Source organism: Rhinolophus hipposideros (genome assembly GCF_964194185.1).
Source record: "Rhinolophus hipposideros genome assembly, chromosome: 5".
In the NCBI taxonomy this organism is placed as follows: Eukaryota; Metazoa; Chordata; class Mammalia; order Chiroptera; family Rhinolophidae; genus Rhinolophus; species Rhinolophus hipposideros.
Window position 1 is genome coordinate 50,357,601 of NC_138051.1, and position 16,673 is coordinate 50,374,273.

Consider the following 16,673-nt stretch of genomic DNA (forward strand, 5'->3'; position numbering starts at 1 on the left):
TTTTTTCTTACTGTTGTTAGAAAGGACATTTTATTTTATTTCACCCCTAAACATGTCTCTGGAAATTCTTGGGAAAAGATACTTGTCCTTTTATTTATGAAACCATTGAAAGTATAAACATATATGTATCCCTTTTACAGAAATTCTAGTTGTGTTTTTAGCAGGCTAATTAGGTGAAAAGAATCTTTTATAGAGATGGTTTGTATGTCCCTGAGTTAGTCCTTGTACTTCAAACATTTTGCTTTATAATACATGTTGGTTTCAGTTCTTGTGGTATTTAGTACTTGTGGTATTTAGGAACTATATAAACATTTCCTCCCTTAGGTTTGTAATTACCATAAAAAACTAGTCGTAGATTGGGCTTTATAGCAAAGTTTGCTATTTTTATGTAATATTAAATATTAAAAACATTGAGATATTTATCAAATCTCATTTGTGTATTCTTAGATATTGAGGAATACTTAAATTAGGCTGCTATTTCATTGATAAATAAATGTTTTAGTGACTTTTTCTTTTGGGGTTATGTTTATTTTAATTAGAAAAGGAACAAAGAAAATGGGAAGATCCTAAATTTCAGAAAGTTGAAAAATTTGCCCTTTATGTTGAAGATGCTGTTTATCTTAGTGTACACATAAAATCAGTATTCATAGGAAATCATGGATCCAAAATGATCAGAAAAATCAATAGGCAATCATTTTTAGGAAATTTCTTTAACTTCGTCTAACACTTAGCACTCTTATCTGAGTGAGTATAATTGTTAAACAATTTTTTTAATTATTCTTTTTTAAACAGCCTCTTTTTACTGAATTCAAGTCCCTTAAAAATCAGGAAGCTGTTGTGTGTGTGTATGTGACTGTGTGTGGAATTTGCATAGGTTAATCAGCAATAACTAAAAACTAAATTTTATAATTACTTATTCTTCCTTAGTTTTTGAGTGTTAACCCTTAAATGTGCATATTTGAAACTTTATTGGCTGAGGTTTAATTACAGTTGTTCAAGATAGGATTTGACTTGGATTGGGGTTTTCTTTTTTTCTAGTGACTTAGATATTTTTTCCCAGGTTTTAGGTATTAAGCTAGATCTTGTAAAATTTTTTATTGTTTAATACAAAATATAATTACATAAAATATCAGATAAATTAAGTGGATCTTCCTAAATATAATTTCACATTTTTATTTTAAAATTATGATGGTACAGTAAATTAGCCAAAAGATTTTGTTTTGTTATTCTGGTAAATTGGTAAAGATTGTGCTGAAGATAATTTCTATTATTAACATAAACTTTTTACATATTGGAGGTCCATGTTAGCATGAATTAAAGTGTTTAATATTTAACATTGGAATTTAAAGAGAACTGCTGTTTAAACCATTTTAACAAAAAAATGGAAGCCTAAACATAAAAAATCTTGGTAATAATTTCTGTGTTAGAGAATGTTCAGATAGATGGATAAGCTTCTCTATCTTTCTTCTTTCCTGATAGCTGATAGCTTCTTTCCTGATAGCTGAATTCCTGAAGGTATTCCCAAAATGTTTGAGAATTTCGGCTGATTTTGGTTTCCATAAGCCTTATGAGCTTATGAGACTTCTAGAATATTTCTTTCAAAATAACTTAATGTAATTTTAAACTGCTGGTAAGTGATCTGAACCTGTGTTGTTCTGAAGTAACCACTAGTCACATATGCTATTTAAATTAATTAAAATAAAATTAAAAATTCAGTCCCTCAGTTGTACCATCCACATTTCAAGTGTTCGATAGTCACGTGTAAACTAGTGGCTACTGTATTGTATCCACCAGATCTAGAACATTTCCTTCCATCACAGAAACCTCTACTGGGTAGTACTCCTCTTGGAGTGGTATCTTAATTAAGATATATAGCTATTCTCACATACTAACGAAAATTCCCAGCTCATCTCCTCATCACTTGGAGCATTTAAAAATATCAGTTACCACACAGGCTATGAATCTATTTTAAAAAGCATGGAGAATGACATTGTCTTTTAACTCACCACTGAATTAGACGAGATAAAAAGAAAAGCTATCTTTTTAGCAAAAGCTTCTACTTCCTTGTATCTATTCTTAATAACTATCAGAAAATCATCATGCCTCCCTGACTCACATGAATGTTTCCAACATTAATTACATGAAGGCTGCATTGAAATTGAGCACAGTATACAGCTCAAGCCTCTAGAGCTAAACAGAGAGTGGCTGCCCTGAATTTGGGGTTATCCATGTGGCTAACCGGAACCATCCAAACAGGAAAAAGGGAATCTGTTTTTGCTAACTTGAGTCCAATTGGTTATATGAACTACGTTCCAAGGATAAAGAATAATTGTAAATATTCATCCCTGCAGTCCTCTATCATTCTTAAAAAGTCAGTTTGGGTGGATGGAATGAGGACATTAAAGATATTACTGTGGATTTGTTCTTTTCAACGAGACTTAACAGTGAAAGGAAGATATTGTTAGATTTTCAGTTATACATTCATTCCACTTGAAATAAATGTTATGGTTCTATTCACCCGACACTCAAAGTTTCTCTCATCTCCATTCCTGAAGGAGAAAATATAAGTGCTTGAGAAAGAAGAAAGTTCCATGATAGCTACCGTGAGCCTGACCTTCTGTAGTGGAGGCTGGAATTCTAAAGACAATTTCTAAATATCTACCACATTTTAATAGAACATCTTAAATTACTTAATTGTACCTGTTTCTATTTATCTTTAAAATAGTTTGACTCCTGGTAGATTTTAATCATCTTAAAGCGTACATATTCTTTTCTCTTAATTTTAAGATTGTTTGTTGTGATACAAAATCATACTTAAGATTTAAACGTATGATTAGATCAGTAACTAGAAAAAAAACTGGCATCTATGTGCAGGTGATCAGATGACATAAGCAGTCTGGTTTTAATTTGTGGCCAGTACTGATTGTAACTAAAAGAGACTTGCTCTTTTTGTGGAATTGGCTGACTGTTTCCCTACATCTGGAGTTAATAAAGTCGTTGAGACCACATCAGTTGCGCTTTGCCGCAAGAACTCTTTGATCTGAAAAATCGAGACTGGCACAACTGCTGCTTCATAACATTGCATCTATGTTTTTGCAAGCTATGGTTAAGATACCAAAAGTAAAGTTATTTGGCCTGTGTTAGAAATGCTGTTAGATGGGCCTCTTTGAGAACAATGTTTTTCAAAACATTTTTATGATACAAACTTTGAACTTATGTTGGTAAATAAAGGACAAACTTACAGCAGTTTTTACCATTTTCATTTATAAGATCTATCCTTTAAAAGTCCATTTATTTTTTCAAAGTCTATTCGTAAGAACTAACATTAATAATAACTTTACCTCTAAAATGATCCCTGTCTTCTCCATACAGCTTCAAAAATTTTTATAAGAGTAGGCAAGTCTCTTCTGCTCTGTGTCTTGGTTTTCTTGCTTTCCACAACAGCCATCTATTAACCATTATCTGATCAGCATATTCTCCTTTATTTGACAGTGATTCATAAATCACTAAGGTCAGGTTTATCCCTTTATTTGTTTTTGTAATTGCAAACATTTAAAACTTTCCAAAGTCTAAATACTGGGGGTGCCATTTTGCCAAAAAGTACACACATTAAAATGTGTATCATGTATATCGTGTACAGAATATAGTGAATTGAATGGGAATAAGAAATATAAATTGACAAATAATGTATAAATTTAAACTGACAAATGATGTATGGTTTTTTTTTGTCAGTGAAATGACACCTCAGAACCTTTCATAATTATCATTGGGAGGCTTACATACTGTTTCAATCTATAATCTTGATAGAATTAAAGAATTTTATATTGCATACTTTCAGATCAGCGATGGTGTATATAATAAATAAGCATTCGCAACAAAAGCATATGTTCTAGTACTATCTTCTAAATTTTATTCTCATTGTACTTTCTTGCTATGTCTGTGGATTTATTTTTCATTTTTATGGTTTCAGCCTAGTTTGGGGAAATCTAAATAAAAGGGGACGGAGGGCATCTAGCTGTGGCTAAATTTAAAGTCTGAAACTTGATTAAAAGAAAAAAGCACAAAATTCCTTTCCTGAAAACTTTTTCCTGCCTATCAGCCTATTACCAAACACATTTGTATATACCCAATTATTTCATTTGAACACTATTTTTATGTAATAACACTACTAAACTAGAAAAATATGCTTAATATATATAATGAAAAAACCGTTTTATCTGCCCTATTCCCCCTATGTAGGATCCTTCCAGCTAATTCATAGGAATATATCTTGTCACAAACTTCTCAGGTACCACAGGTGTGTGTTTTCACCTGTGGTATGTGAAAGGTAGGAAACTAACCTGAATTACCTGTCCATTAAAAAGGCACATCAATACAAGTATTTACACAACTAAGAGGAAGAGTAAAAATGGACTTTTAAACCTTTTATTTAGGTTGAATTTGTAAGATCACTTTAGACAACCACTGTAAGAAACAGTACTTGAGGATTGAACAGGGGCAATGTGTACTGGTGTAACTACTCCTATAGGAATGATAGAAAGATGATACTATTAGCTAATACTTAGTGAGTGGTTACTGTGCTAAACATTGTGTATGTATTATCTTGTCTGATCTTCGCATCAGACCCCTGATGCATGCATTGTTAGCACCATCTTACAAATGAGGAAGTTGGAAGTTGCATCTGGAAGGTTAGATAATTTGCCAGAAGTCTTTACAGTTAGTTAATGCTTCAGAGAAGGATAAATGAATACAAATGATAGTTTATGTAAATAAAAAATTTGACTCCCACTTCAATCTGTCTGTGCTGTCTCAACTTTTTTATTGGTGCAAACAAGTGTATGCTCAGGGTGAAAATATCAAACTGTTTGGAAGGGCATAAAGTAAATGTCCTCCTTTCCATTTCTAAGTCCAGATGTGTAACCATTTATGTAATTTATGTAATTACAGAAATATTCTATACTTATTCAAAACAAATAAGTTTTTTAAATACATATTCCCATTATTTTAGTAAAGTAGTTACTTTGTTCCACTTAAGTAAACACTTAGGATTTTTATTTTGTAGTGAAATTTAATGGATGTCCCCTTATCAGACTAGACAAAAGAAATACATTTCATATGCTGCTCCCAGTACAACACCATTCCATTTTTCCTGACTCCTGATTTACAGACCTTGCATTACCTTAAATATTGTTTGTTTTCTTCTTGGTTTCAGTAGTCATCATGAGAATGGTTTGATCATGTTTTGATTATTAAGGTTATTTGGCTGCCCATTTAGTTTTCCAGAGAAATGACAATGTTGGCCATTTCCGGTTCAAAATGTTCATATTTGCTTATCTGAAGCATAGGATTACCAGAGGAAATTAATGCAGCTCTGACAATTAAATGAAATTTTTCTTAAAACTGTGCCATACTTGAAAGTTTACTTGAAATTAAAGAATTAAAACCCTTCGGCAGAATTTAGTTTTAATTTGTTAACTCTGCTTATCTAAGGAAGTTTCTGAACAATTGTATTGTGCCTTTCATAGTCACCTTTTAATAGTAACAAAGAATAGTAACATTTAAGGTATTTTGATCATAATAAATCTTGTAAGAGTGAAAAGAATAAATTTTATGAACCCAAATTTTATTCCATGCTATATTCAAAAGACATTTGTTTCTACCATCACATTTTGAATCGTGTGCCTGTATGGATTTGTGTTTTGTAAGCAAAGTCAACGTTTATGACTTTATTCAACCACCTGGTTTAATTGTCACACAAAGATGCGTTACAAGAGTATTTGGAGTAGTATTTTTCTCTAGTAATCAGCTAAAAAAACATGTAGAGAGTAACCAAGTTAGACATTATTTATGTGGATTTAGGCAATTTCTTTGGATTTGTGGTAGGGCTTTATAGATATTCGATAAGTCCTTTTTGGCCTTTTATAAATGAAGCACTCATTTTACATAAGTGACATGACAATAATTTACATTTTAATTAAATTTCCTATCTAATTTTAAGGTATATGCACCATCCCCAAATTCAGATGATTTCAACCGTGAATCTCCTAGTTATCCATCTCCCAAGCCACCAACCAGTATGTTTGCTAGCACTTTCTTTATGCAAGGTAAGTACTGCCAAATAGTTTTCAAATACTACAGTAATTATCTATTGTATATTAGCTAATATTTTAAAGTTGTGAGGAAGGAGAATACCTCTATAGGAATTCAGACATTATTTATCTACGTATTTTTGGCTGTCATAAATTTCAAAGCTTTTTAGTGCTATTTATTGCTGACCACAATGTAGTTGGACTATCCAGCAAACCATCGGAGTACCCATCTAGTATTGATTGAAATTATAAAAGACTTTAATTGAGAAATATGAATAGAGTTGCTCATTCTCATTTTAGAATTTAAATGTATGAAAGATATTAACAACTCTAGTTTCTTATTTAGATTACAGACTCATACCACTCCTAGAATAATCAATATAAATCAAGAGTGAATATCATAGCAGAATAAGACTTAAGATAGAAAAAGTGTTGCATTTCCTTTAATTCACATCTAGCAAATCATTGTTATTTGGTCTCCTGTGGTTTTGGACTATGGGAAGCATATACTGTGGGAGCAATGCATTACTTCATAAGTGTTTCCTTGACTTTACATTGGTGAGTGAAGTCATTGCTAACACATTTCATATGAAGGCTGACTAGAACAAAGTTATTATCAACTACTTAAGTTTATTATTAGAGAAATTTCTTCATTCCACAGTTTCAGAATGTTCGATATAGTGTACATTGCTTGTTATAAATTAAGGACTTTTTTATGTATTTATGGGTATACCATTTAACAAAAATTAAATCCAACCTACCCCCAAATTTGGAATTTTTATTATCTTTGATATGAATCTAGATCTTTTGAGGATTTTTATAATGACCTACCTGCTAGTTTGGATTACTGTTTTTACTCCTCTAACTATAAGGTTTTTGTTCCTTCTTTTTAGATAGTAATTACAGTTTGTGGGGAAGAAAACTGTAATAGACAATTAAGTTGGAAAGGGCAGGAAAGAAATATCTGGAGGATACTCTTTGAATTTTTATAGCATCAAAATAAAATAAAAATTTTTAGCTAAGGAAAAATTTTCTATTTCTCTTTTTGTCTTAGATGGGACCCACAATTCTTCTGACCTTTGGAGTTCATCAAATGGGATGAGCCAGCCTGGTTTTGGTGGAATTCTGGGGACCTCCACTTCCCACATGTCTCAATCCAGTAGTTATGGCAGCCTTCACTCACATGACCGCTTGGTAGGCTGTAACACATGACCAGGGTTCAGCAAAACTTTGTCCTCACTTCTGTTTCTTTTGTGATTACAAGTGTAAGAGTTGATTCTACCAAAACTTCTGAAGTTTGAAATACTTCTAGGCATATTGCATTTAGCATGCCTTTTTGAAAAGTAAATGACAATAATAGCACTCTTTAGCTGCTAACTTTGTTCTTTTTTGACCTGTTATAATAGTTGTCCGGTTATAGGTGCATGTTATTCAGAAAACGTATTTAATAGATGATGTCTCTTTCCCCCTTTCTCTAGAGTTATCCTCCACACTCAGTTTCACCGACAGACATAAACACGAGTCTTCCACCCATGTCCAGCTTCCATCGCAGCAGTACCAGCAGTTCACCTTACGTTGCTGCCTCACACACTCCTCCCATCAATGGGTCAGATAGCATTCTAGGTGAGCTTTTTTCGGTTGGCAAAACTCCCTAAAACCGAATATGGGGATTTTCAGTGAACCCCATATTTTTCAATATATTTTTTTAGTATAGAGTTTAAAAATGAAAGAAAAGAAACTTTTTGATTTTCATTAATGTAGAAACTGGTAAAGAACCAATCTTTACCTTAAGTACAATACATGCAGAGTATTTGCTAGCTTATTGTGACAACTGTGAGATAACTGTAGAGAGCACCCTAGAAATAATGGCAGAGTGCTAAAAAAAGCCCGCCACCTTGCTAACATTCTTGATTTGTTTTCCTACTTGAAATATTCAGGAACCAGAGGGAATGCTGCTGGAAGCTCACAGACAGGTGATGCACTTGGAAAGGCTTTGGCATCTGTGAGTACTGATTTTACATATTCTACTGAAGGAATTTTATACTGCCACATGCAGTGATTAGATTTTGTAGGTAGTATGTGTCATAGTTAAAGGGTGTAGTGATAATAGGATCCACTTCATTACTCTTTTAGCATTATTCTCGGTTCATATTGATTCATGCTGCCCTTAAAATAACTCATGAGAACATTCCCACAAGATCTATCCTAACTTCAATTTAAATATATATGTCATTGTCTTAATGGAACAGATTTAGATAGAAGGAAGAGAAATTTGGATACTTTAAAATCTAAAGCACAAATGACTGAGATTAATATTAACCTGATTTATTAGTTTTAAATACCTGCTTAGTGAGTTGCTCATTAAAATAAATCAGGTGGGACGGAGAAAGGCAACTCAGTTATTCTCCTGATCCAGAAAAGGAAGGGCTTTTTATAAGAAATTTTTCCAAGACGGAAAGTAGTTTTCATATTTTTTAAAAGGAAAAATTAACCATCTGCAACTGATTCATTCAAGAAATAGGAAAAGAGAGCCTTGCCTCAAAAGAGTGAGATTCATTGAAAAATTCATGCTAAAATGAGTAAAACTGATTTTAAGGGATCCCATTGTATTTTCTTGAGCATCTAATATATATCACATTAGGGCATTAATGACAAAGCAATGATGGTTTAATAAAAGCAATAATTATGTGTCAATGTAAGTGATCCTTAAAACACTAAAACTGAAATCCCTTTCAGAATTTTTTGGGGAGAGCATTTACCAGTAATCCACAAAGATTACAAATCTAATTACTTAAAAGAGGCACTTCTGCTTTGTACTTTCTGAAGTTTCTTCTTAGGCCTTTTCTTTCTTTTTTTCTTTCCTTCTGAGTGATGTGCTTCTCAGAATTCCCAGAGTTGTCTTACATTTTCTATGACATACAGTTAACTCTGTCGAACACATTTGCTGCTGTTTATGGGAAGGGCAGACTACTTAGTGTGTAAGTAATTAATAGGAAGCAAGTATTGAATATTTAAGGAGGTAGACCTCTTTGTATATGGTTTCTGTAGATAAACCTTTCTCTGCAGCCGAGTACGAGTTTCTTCAGAAATGAAGCCAAGTCAAATTCATCACATAATGGAATAGAGCTCAGTAAATGTTTGTTGAATTCAGTCTTGTATCATATAACAATAATAGTGATTATAACAAACCCCACAAAAATATTGGCTATGATTTGAATGCTTACTAGGTGCTAGGCACTGTACTAAGCATTTTACATGCTTTGTTTTATTTAATCCTCAAGAAAACCCTGTGAGGTTGGCATCATTTTCTCCATATTACAGATAAGGAATTAAGGTTTAAAAGGTTAAGTAACTTCAGCTCAGAAAGATTAAGTTGCTTGCCCTAGGGATCACCAAGCTAAAAGCCCTCATATGTTTGATGAGAACCCTGATCTGACGAGCTTTACTACCCAGTACTTCTGGAAAGAACAGTGCTGCAGTGACTTACAGGGTGATGAGGGTTAGAGGCAGTTGTCCTACTGTCTCTGGACTTACTCCCACCTGATGAAAACTACCTACTCAGAAGAAAATTATTCTATAATATGAAATCTGAGTGTTTCCCAGGTATCTTATTGGCTTGCCATATTCCTTCTGCTGATTCTAAAGGAATTCAGTAGCAGATATTTCGTATGTAGGAGGACAGATAACATTTGAGCCTTCAATACTAGGCAACTTTCAAAAATATAATCTGCATTTCTGGGGCTTTTTTCTCAAAGGTCTTCTGTTTATTTTATTCAAAGAAAACTTTTGTAAAGGAATCTTGGCACATAAGTAGGCAAGAATTTGTGGTGATCTCAGTGGTCCTTCAAACTCCTTTTCAGTTTCCCTTCAAATCCTTGACTATTTTCCCATATTATGACCAGCATACTACCCAGCCAGTTGGCATTTGGAAAAGAAAGTCCAAATTCACTGTGAGTGGAAGCCAGGAAAGAATGTTTAATCTAGTTAGTGGGTGGGCTTTGGTTGTCATGGAAACTCAGATCTGTCATCCTATGTTGTTACTAGGCAGGAGCAGCTAGGTCATTCCATAAATCATGTCTGTCATAGCTGACGGTGATGCATTCCATCTGCTCCATCACTGCATGCCATAGTCTGCACACTTCAAATCCCTTCCTTCAATCCATCTGCTGTCCCCCACCCCACCGGACACCTCCCCCCAATACATTCTTTCTCTAACTCCATTACAGACTCACATTCACTCTAGTGCTCTCAGAATGTACTGATAAACAAAACATTACATCGGGGATAGGAAGGATTAGAAGAGATGAGGAGACGGAATTTTATGAGGATGACATTTAAGAGTCTGACATACATATCAGAATTTTATGTTAGGTATTACAGACCTTTGGAAATGGTGACCATGAATATTTTGAAATTTCAAGTTCTTTAGAATGTGACGTTTTTAACATAGCATCTAGTTTTAGATGGTGAAACACCATGCTATTGTCATTAGAAGTTATTTCTAGCTCCCCAATTGTCCGATACGTGTCTTAGAAGGTCTTTCATGTGTGAAACATCAGAGGGTTCAACCTTTGTTCTTCAGTTTAGGTATTAAAGAGCACAAAGAATACTGTGTGATTAAACATGTAAGGCCAGATAATACATTTGCAAAGGTTCTTTTATTTTAGGTTTAAGCCTGGATAATTGTGGTCTTAATCTCAGCATAGCTAGAAAGAGAATTGTACATGAAAGTATTTACACAAAGTTCCCAAAGCCCTGTGGATTATGCATTAGTTTAGATAATAAACTAGGGTAGATAGAAGGAAAGGGAAATCTGGGTATTCGTGCCATTTCTAATGTGTTTCCCTGAACATTTGCCAGACAATAACCCTTTAAGATTGTGCCCATGGAGAGTTATATAGAGGAAGAAACATCTGGTTTATTTCAGTGCCTAATACCATATCAAAACACTTGGTCTTTAATTTAGAGGAGATCAAACAAGAGAACTGTTTAACTTTGTTGATTATATCAGACTTCTTTGTGATAATTTATGTTTTGATTTCTACCTCAGAGCAAAGGAGAGAAAAAAAGAGAATTTTAATATGGATAGTTCAATGGTCAGTAGTCTCTAACAAAAGAAGAGAAAATTCAGGGAAGTTGATGTTTAAAAGTAATTCATGAAATAAGTTTCTTTGTTCCTTAGACTCAATAACATTAGCATGATAAAGATTAACTGAAATGTGCACTGTAGTGTTTAAGAAATTGGGCTCCCAGTTCCGAGGTTGGGCTTGGGAGCTCTCTATTGTTCCTGTTTTGTCTGAGGCCCTTTTCATTACCCTCTGGCTTATTGGCTCCCTGCTGATTGGAATGGACCGTGACTGATAGGAGGAGGGGCCTCATTTGTTGCAGTAAAATGAGGCATATTACCGTGTAAGCCTGGCAGAAGGTACTGGGAGGTATTCATCATTGGTCATTTAACAGTACAAGGACCACGGCTGCATGCGGAATGAGTTCTTACTTTGTGTTTATGCTCCAGATTCTAAATCACTCCCATCCTCATTTTTAAATGACTGACTTTTTTTCTTTTTTTCTTTCAAACATCAATGTAAGTTATTTAAGGTCAGAAAGTACAAAAAGTAATGTATTCCTGATTTAGAATGCTTTTTGTCAAATAAAACCGTATGTTTAGAATTTCTTAAAATAGCACACTTTCTATATAAAATAATTTGTATGTTATTTGATAATAGAATAAACATGCAGAGGTGAAATTTAATGAAATGATCTGTGATCTAAAAGGCTGTTATTTTGCCTTTTTAATGTTGTGTTACTCCTCTCCTCACGTACACATTTTTTTTTTTTTATGCAAGTCAAACGGGCAAGAAAAGTCCTGTAATTTGCCAGGCTGTCAGTTCAGGAAAAGTATTAATAACAATTCTGTGTATCATCACTTTAGGACAGAGTAGAACCAGGGAATGTGATGGGTGGGTGGAGAAAATGGCATTTATTGTACAGAGAAGCTGCTTTTGAAGAAAACACCAGAAATTATATGATTTTATACTTGATACATTTTTGGTACTGCCTCTCCTATTTTCACAATGATTTTTAAAAGCTCACACCTACTTTATATACATTGTCAGAATATTTTGCTAAGTAATTTCAAGGCAGTGATATATAACTCTATAAAGTGTAACCTCTTCCTTCTTTGAGATAAAGAAATTGTCACCAGTTCTTGAGATGGTTAGGGATTATTTAACACTAGTGGCAGAATTATCGGGGAAAATAAGGGTTGATGGTGTTTATACCGTCAAAAGTTCATACCTACCTTATGATGTATGGATAGCTTAGTCCATCCACACTAATTCTCAGAAATAGTGGAACCTCACAATATTGTTGTTTTCAAATTATATACCATAAAACTGATTTATAAATGAATTCATCTTTATAACAAGATCTTTGGTATTTCTATTACTAAACCCTATTTTATAAATACTAAGATAAATACTACCACTTACCAAACCTTGCTTTTAATCAAAAAGTATTATAGCTAATTTCAAGTGCAATTTAATGACTCAGGTATTAAAACATTACTGAGCACCTACTTGTGCACGACAATGACAAACAGTGGATTCAACGTGGAACAATATAAGGTCCTTGCCTTCAAAGAGCTTACATTCAAGGAGAGAAGATAAGACCGTTATACAAAAAGGAATAATGTAAAGAATAGTGTGAAGTAAAAGATCAAAAAGAAGTACAGGTTATTTATTCTAAGAATATAAAGGAGGTAAAAATGAGTATAAATGAAAAGGTGACATTTAAGCTGGGTACTTTCATGTGGTTCAGAATTCCATCAGGGTGAAGTTAAGGAACAGACATTTTGGAAGGACAAGCAATGTTCATAAAATGAAAATAAAGTATTTTGTTTGGATAATAGGGTACATAGTGTTATAAGTAGGTTATACGGTAGAAAGATATTTTCGTGACCAGATTATAGAAGATATCAAATATCATTCTGTTTTATTTAGTAAGAAACAGAAAGCACTGCATGGGATTTGGCTGTTCAAAACTGCTTGAGGACAATAACTCAAGGAATTATGTATGGAATGAAAGGAGCAGGGAGTAACTAGAAATATAAAGACTTAAATAGTCCAGCCACAAGTTCTAGTAAAAGTTTGAAAAAGTGTCATGGCAGTGAGAATGATGTGTGCCAATCCCAGACACTAGAGTATTGTGGGCATTGATATCTATGGTGATAAGTATAGAAGGACAGGGAAAAGGAGGAGAGAAAGTGGTTTTGGTAACTATGAGAAGGGTAGTGCTGAGGTAGAAAAGACAGAACAGTAGAGATGGGAAGGGTTAGAAAGCTCGGGGCAGTGATGAAAATTGGGTTTGGACATACTGAGCTTGAAATGAAAGAAGAATAGGTCCAGATGAAGAAGTCCAGCAACCTATATGAGGATAGAGATGTCAACTTAGGGGTCGTTCACAGGGGTGTCATAGTTGATACTTTGTGAAGAATGATATTACCAAGAGAAAGCACACAGGTAAACAGAAAAGGAAGCTGAGGCTAGAGCTCTAGGGAAACCTACCTTAAGGGAACTGAAAAAATCAGAGAGGTATGGGGTTTAAAAGAAAAGAGGATTTAAAAGAAATGCTCAAATGGTAACTGCTCGCAAGGATGATATTCTTTCAACAAATATGTATATATTTACCAGCAATGTTGTAGAATCTGAAACTACTGCAGATTCTGTACAATTCATATTTTGTCTGAATAAGACCAAGTCCTAGCTCTTGTGGAACATCCATTTCTAGGGGAAAGGATAAGAAACAGGTAATAGACAAGTAAACAATTTGGACAATTAGGGAACAATGTAAACAGTATGAAGAAAAGAAAAGCAGGAGGGTGTAAAGAGAGAGAATGCTATTTCTCCAGTGCTTTCATGCTATTAATCCTATGACGAGGAAATCAAAAATCAATAAGTTGATCTAGTTTATGACAAAGTTTTGCATGAAATTGAAACTTTTCTACTCCTCATCCACCCACCATCAATGTAATCAACCCTTCCCTCCCTTATTGATATTATAGTCAAGACATAGTTCATAAAAGTTAGGATCAATTGTTCATAAATGGTATAATTATTTGAATCTTAAACATGAGAAATAGTGATTTGCAAAAGTAAAGTGGTATGTTGAAAAATGTTTGTATTGTAGTTCAGTGACCTTAACCTAGTTTACTTAAGTGGTTGAAATAAATTACTGTGTGTATGCAGGCCAGTGGGAACCAAAATGTGACCTTTAGCTAATTTTCAGATGCTCCCTGAATTTTTAATAGGCAGCAACTTTAAGACCAACAATACTTATATTAATAACATACTATCTCACTGTTACTGAGTCTTCCCATAAAGCCTTTTGAAGTCTTTTTGTTAGCTTTGACTTTCTAACGTGAATATGCAACTTCTGGGTCTGGCTATTTGGAGAGAGTTGGTGTTGAAAGGCATTTACAGTTACAATTTAGTAACATCATACAAATTGGTGTGTTTTATTTGACATAGATATATCCATTTGTATTCACAGGAAAAAATAGACTTTATGGTTGCTTGCAATTTAATTAGTGCTGTCTTCTTTTTAAAATATGAAAATGTTATGTTTGATGATTATGACTTGTGGAATTTTGTTTTACATGAGCCTGTCCCAGTACCTGGCCTTTTTAGTATATTACACTGTCTTTACAACCAATGCTGACACTCTTTATAGGACATAATTTGGGCCTCTTTAAATTCAGTCGAGCTCTAAGCTTATTCAGAGCAAGGTTATTTCTCTTGGATGACTCTTTGCACCATCTAGTAGTTTTCCTTTTTAAAATATTTGACCACAATTTGTCCACATAAGTTGGTTTGTCCGCCCTATGTGCTGAAATGTGAAGATGATTTATTTTGCCCATTAGAAGAATAGGATTATCCTAGAGAAGACTTCCTAGGGACCGTTGGTACCTGAATTAAGGAGACTTTTAAACTATCTAATGGTTCATTAGATAAACTTGAATAGATTTCTGTCACTTTTTTTTAGCAATATGAAATAAATGCTAAGTATTGCAACAAAACTTTCAGCCAGGGCAGTTGGATGGCTCAGTTGGTTAGAGGGCGAGCTCTGAACAACAGGGTTGCCAGTTCGATTCCCACATAGACCAATGAGCTGTGCCCTCCACAACTAGATTGAAGACAACAAGCTACCACAGAGCTTCCAGAAGGACGACTAGATGGCTCATTTGGTTAGAGCGCGAGCTCTCAACAACAAGGTTGCCAGTTCAATTCCCACATGGGATGGTGGGCTGAAAACGGCGACTAGACCTGGAGCTGAGTTACACCCTCCACAACTACATTGAAGGACTTGGAGCTGATGGGCCCTGGAGAAACACACTGTTCTCCAATATTCCCCAATTAAAACACACACACACACACACACACACACACACAAAAGACTTTCAGCCAAAATATCAAAATTTTAACACATCCAGATATGTTATCTTCTTTAAAGTAAACCTCTTGGAAGATGAAGTCCAGCCCACAGATTATTTTGGGAACATTTTTTGAAGGACTTAGAGGGTTTTTTCACTTTCCTTCAGCATGACAAAATATCCTTTGAGAGCAAGTTTGATTTTTTAAAATACTCACACATCATTTGGAGCTCAATTTGGCAAAAATGTAGTTAATCAAACTGAGAGCTTTTTAAATGAGAAATAAGGGGTAACTTTTAAATTATTTTCTTTGTCTGGCTTTTAAAACTGATTTTGAAAATTCTTCTCTTCAAAAGATAAGTTAATCGTTTTCCTGAGATAATTGTTTTTAATGGATATCACTTATTTAGATGGTATATTCTAGAACCATTCTTGATTGTTTATCAAGGTTGTTAATAGTCACTTCTGTTTTTTGTTCAAACAATTAAAAACTTTAATTTTCAACTAAAACAATAAAGAAATAGTTACAATCTATTTTATTCCTCTCACATTAGAATATATATGATACTTTAATCCTAGTTTTAAAACAAGGCTTTTATAGCCTTTATGTAATGGAATAGTCCTAAAATTGATGAAACAGTTTTTCACTCTAAGTTTTAGGGATAGCAACTTAGGTTATAAAAATAGCTCCATGCTAATGGATTTATATTTTGCTATTGTCACATATTGATATGTGTGTATCTTTTGTTTTCTGGTTAGATTTATTCTCCTGACCATACCAGCAGTAGTTTTCCATCAAATCCATCAACACCAGTTGGATCACCCTCACCTCTCACAGGTAGGCTTGTGTTTTATCTGACTATTTAATAACATGTATGGGATTACTTGGAAATATCCGAAATTTGTTTTTTCAGTAAAGTCCAATAAAAAGTTCATGGAAAAAAATATTTAGATTTTGAGAAAGTATGTAAACAGCTTTCTTCTTGAGTTCATTTTGGAGAATGTTGAATATTTGCTAGTTTTGAATTATTTGTTCAAAGCTTCTTTGATTCTTAAAATAGTGTATGGTAATTTCTAAGAACAGTTGTTAAAAGGATAAAGATGAAGCTAGGCAATTTCATTGAAGGTAATATGGAGGAGGTAAATCAAAATTT

General features: G+C 33.7%; 1 protein-coding gene across 6 annotated transcripts in view; it reads left to right on the plus strand.

Moving 5' to 3' along the window:
• Window positions 1-16,673, plus strand: part of TCF12 (transcription factor 12) — an 82,613-nt gene that overhangs the window by 32,859 nt on the left and 33,081 nt on the right. For all 6 annotated transcript variants that reach the window (XM_081049318.1, XM_081049319.1, XM_081049316.1 and 3 more), the window contains 5 exons: window positions 5,999-6,104; window positions 7,144-7,283; window positions 7,568-7,712; window positions 8,027-8,091; window positions 16,279-16,357. In XM_081049318.1, coding sequence (XP_080905444.1) covers window positions 6,077-6,104; window positions 7,144-7,283; window positions 7,568-7,712; window positions 8,027-8,091; window positions 16,279-16,357 — 457 coding nt within the window. In that variant the 5' untranslated portion in view covers window positions 5,999-6,076. The remainder of the gene's footprint in view (window positions 1-5,998; window positions 6,105-7,143; window positions 7,284-7,567; window positions 7,713-8,026; window positions 8,092-16,278; window positions 16,358-16,673) is intronic.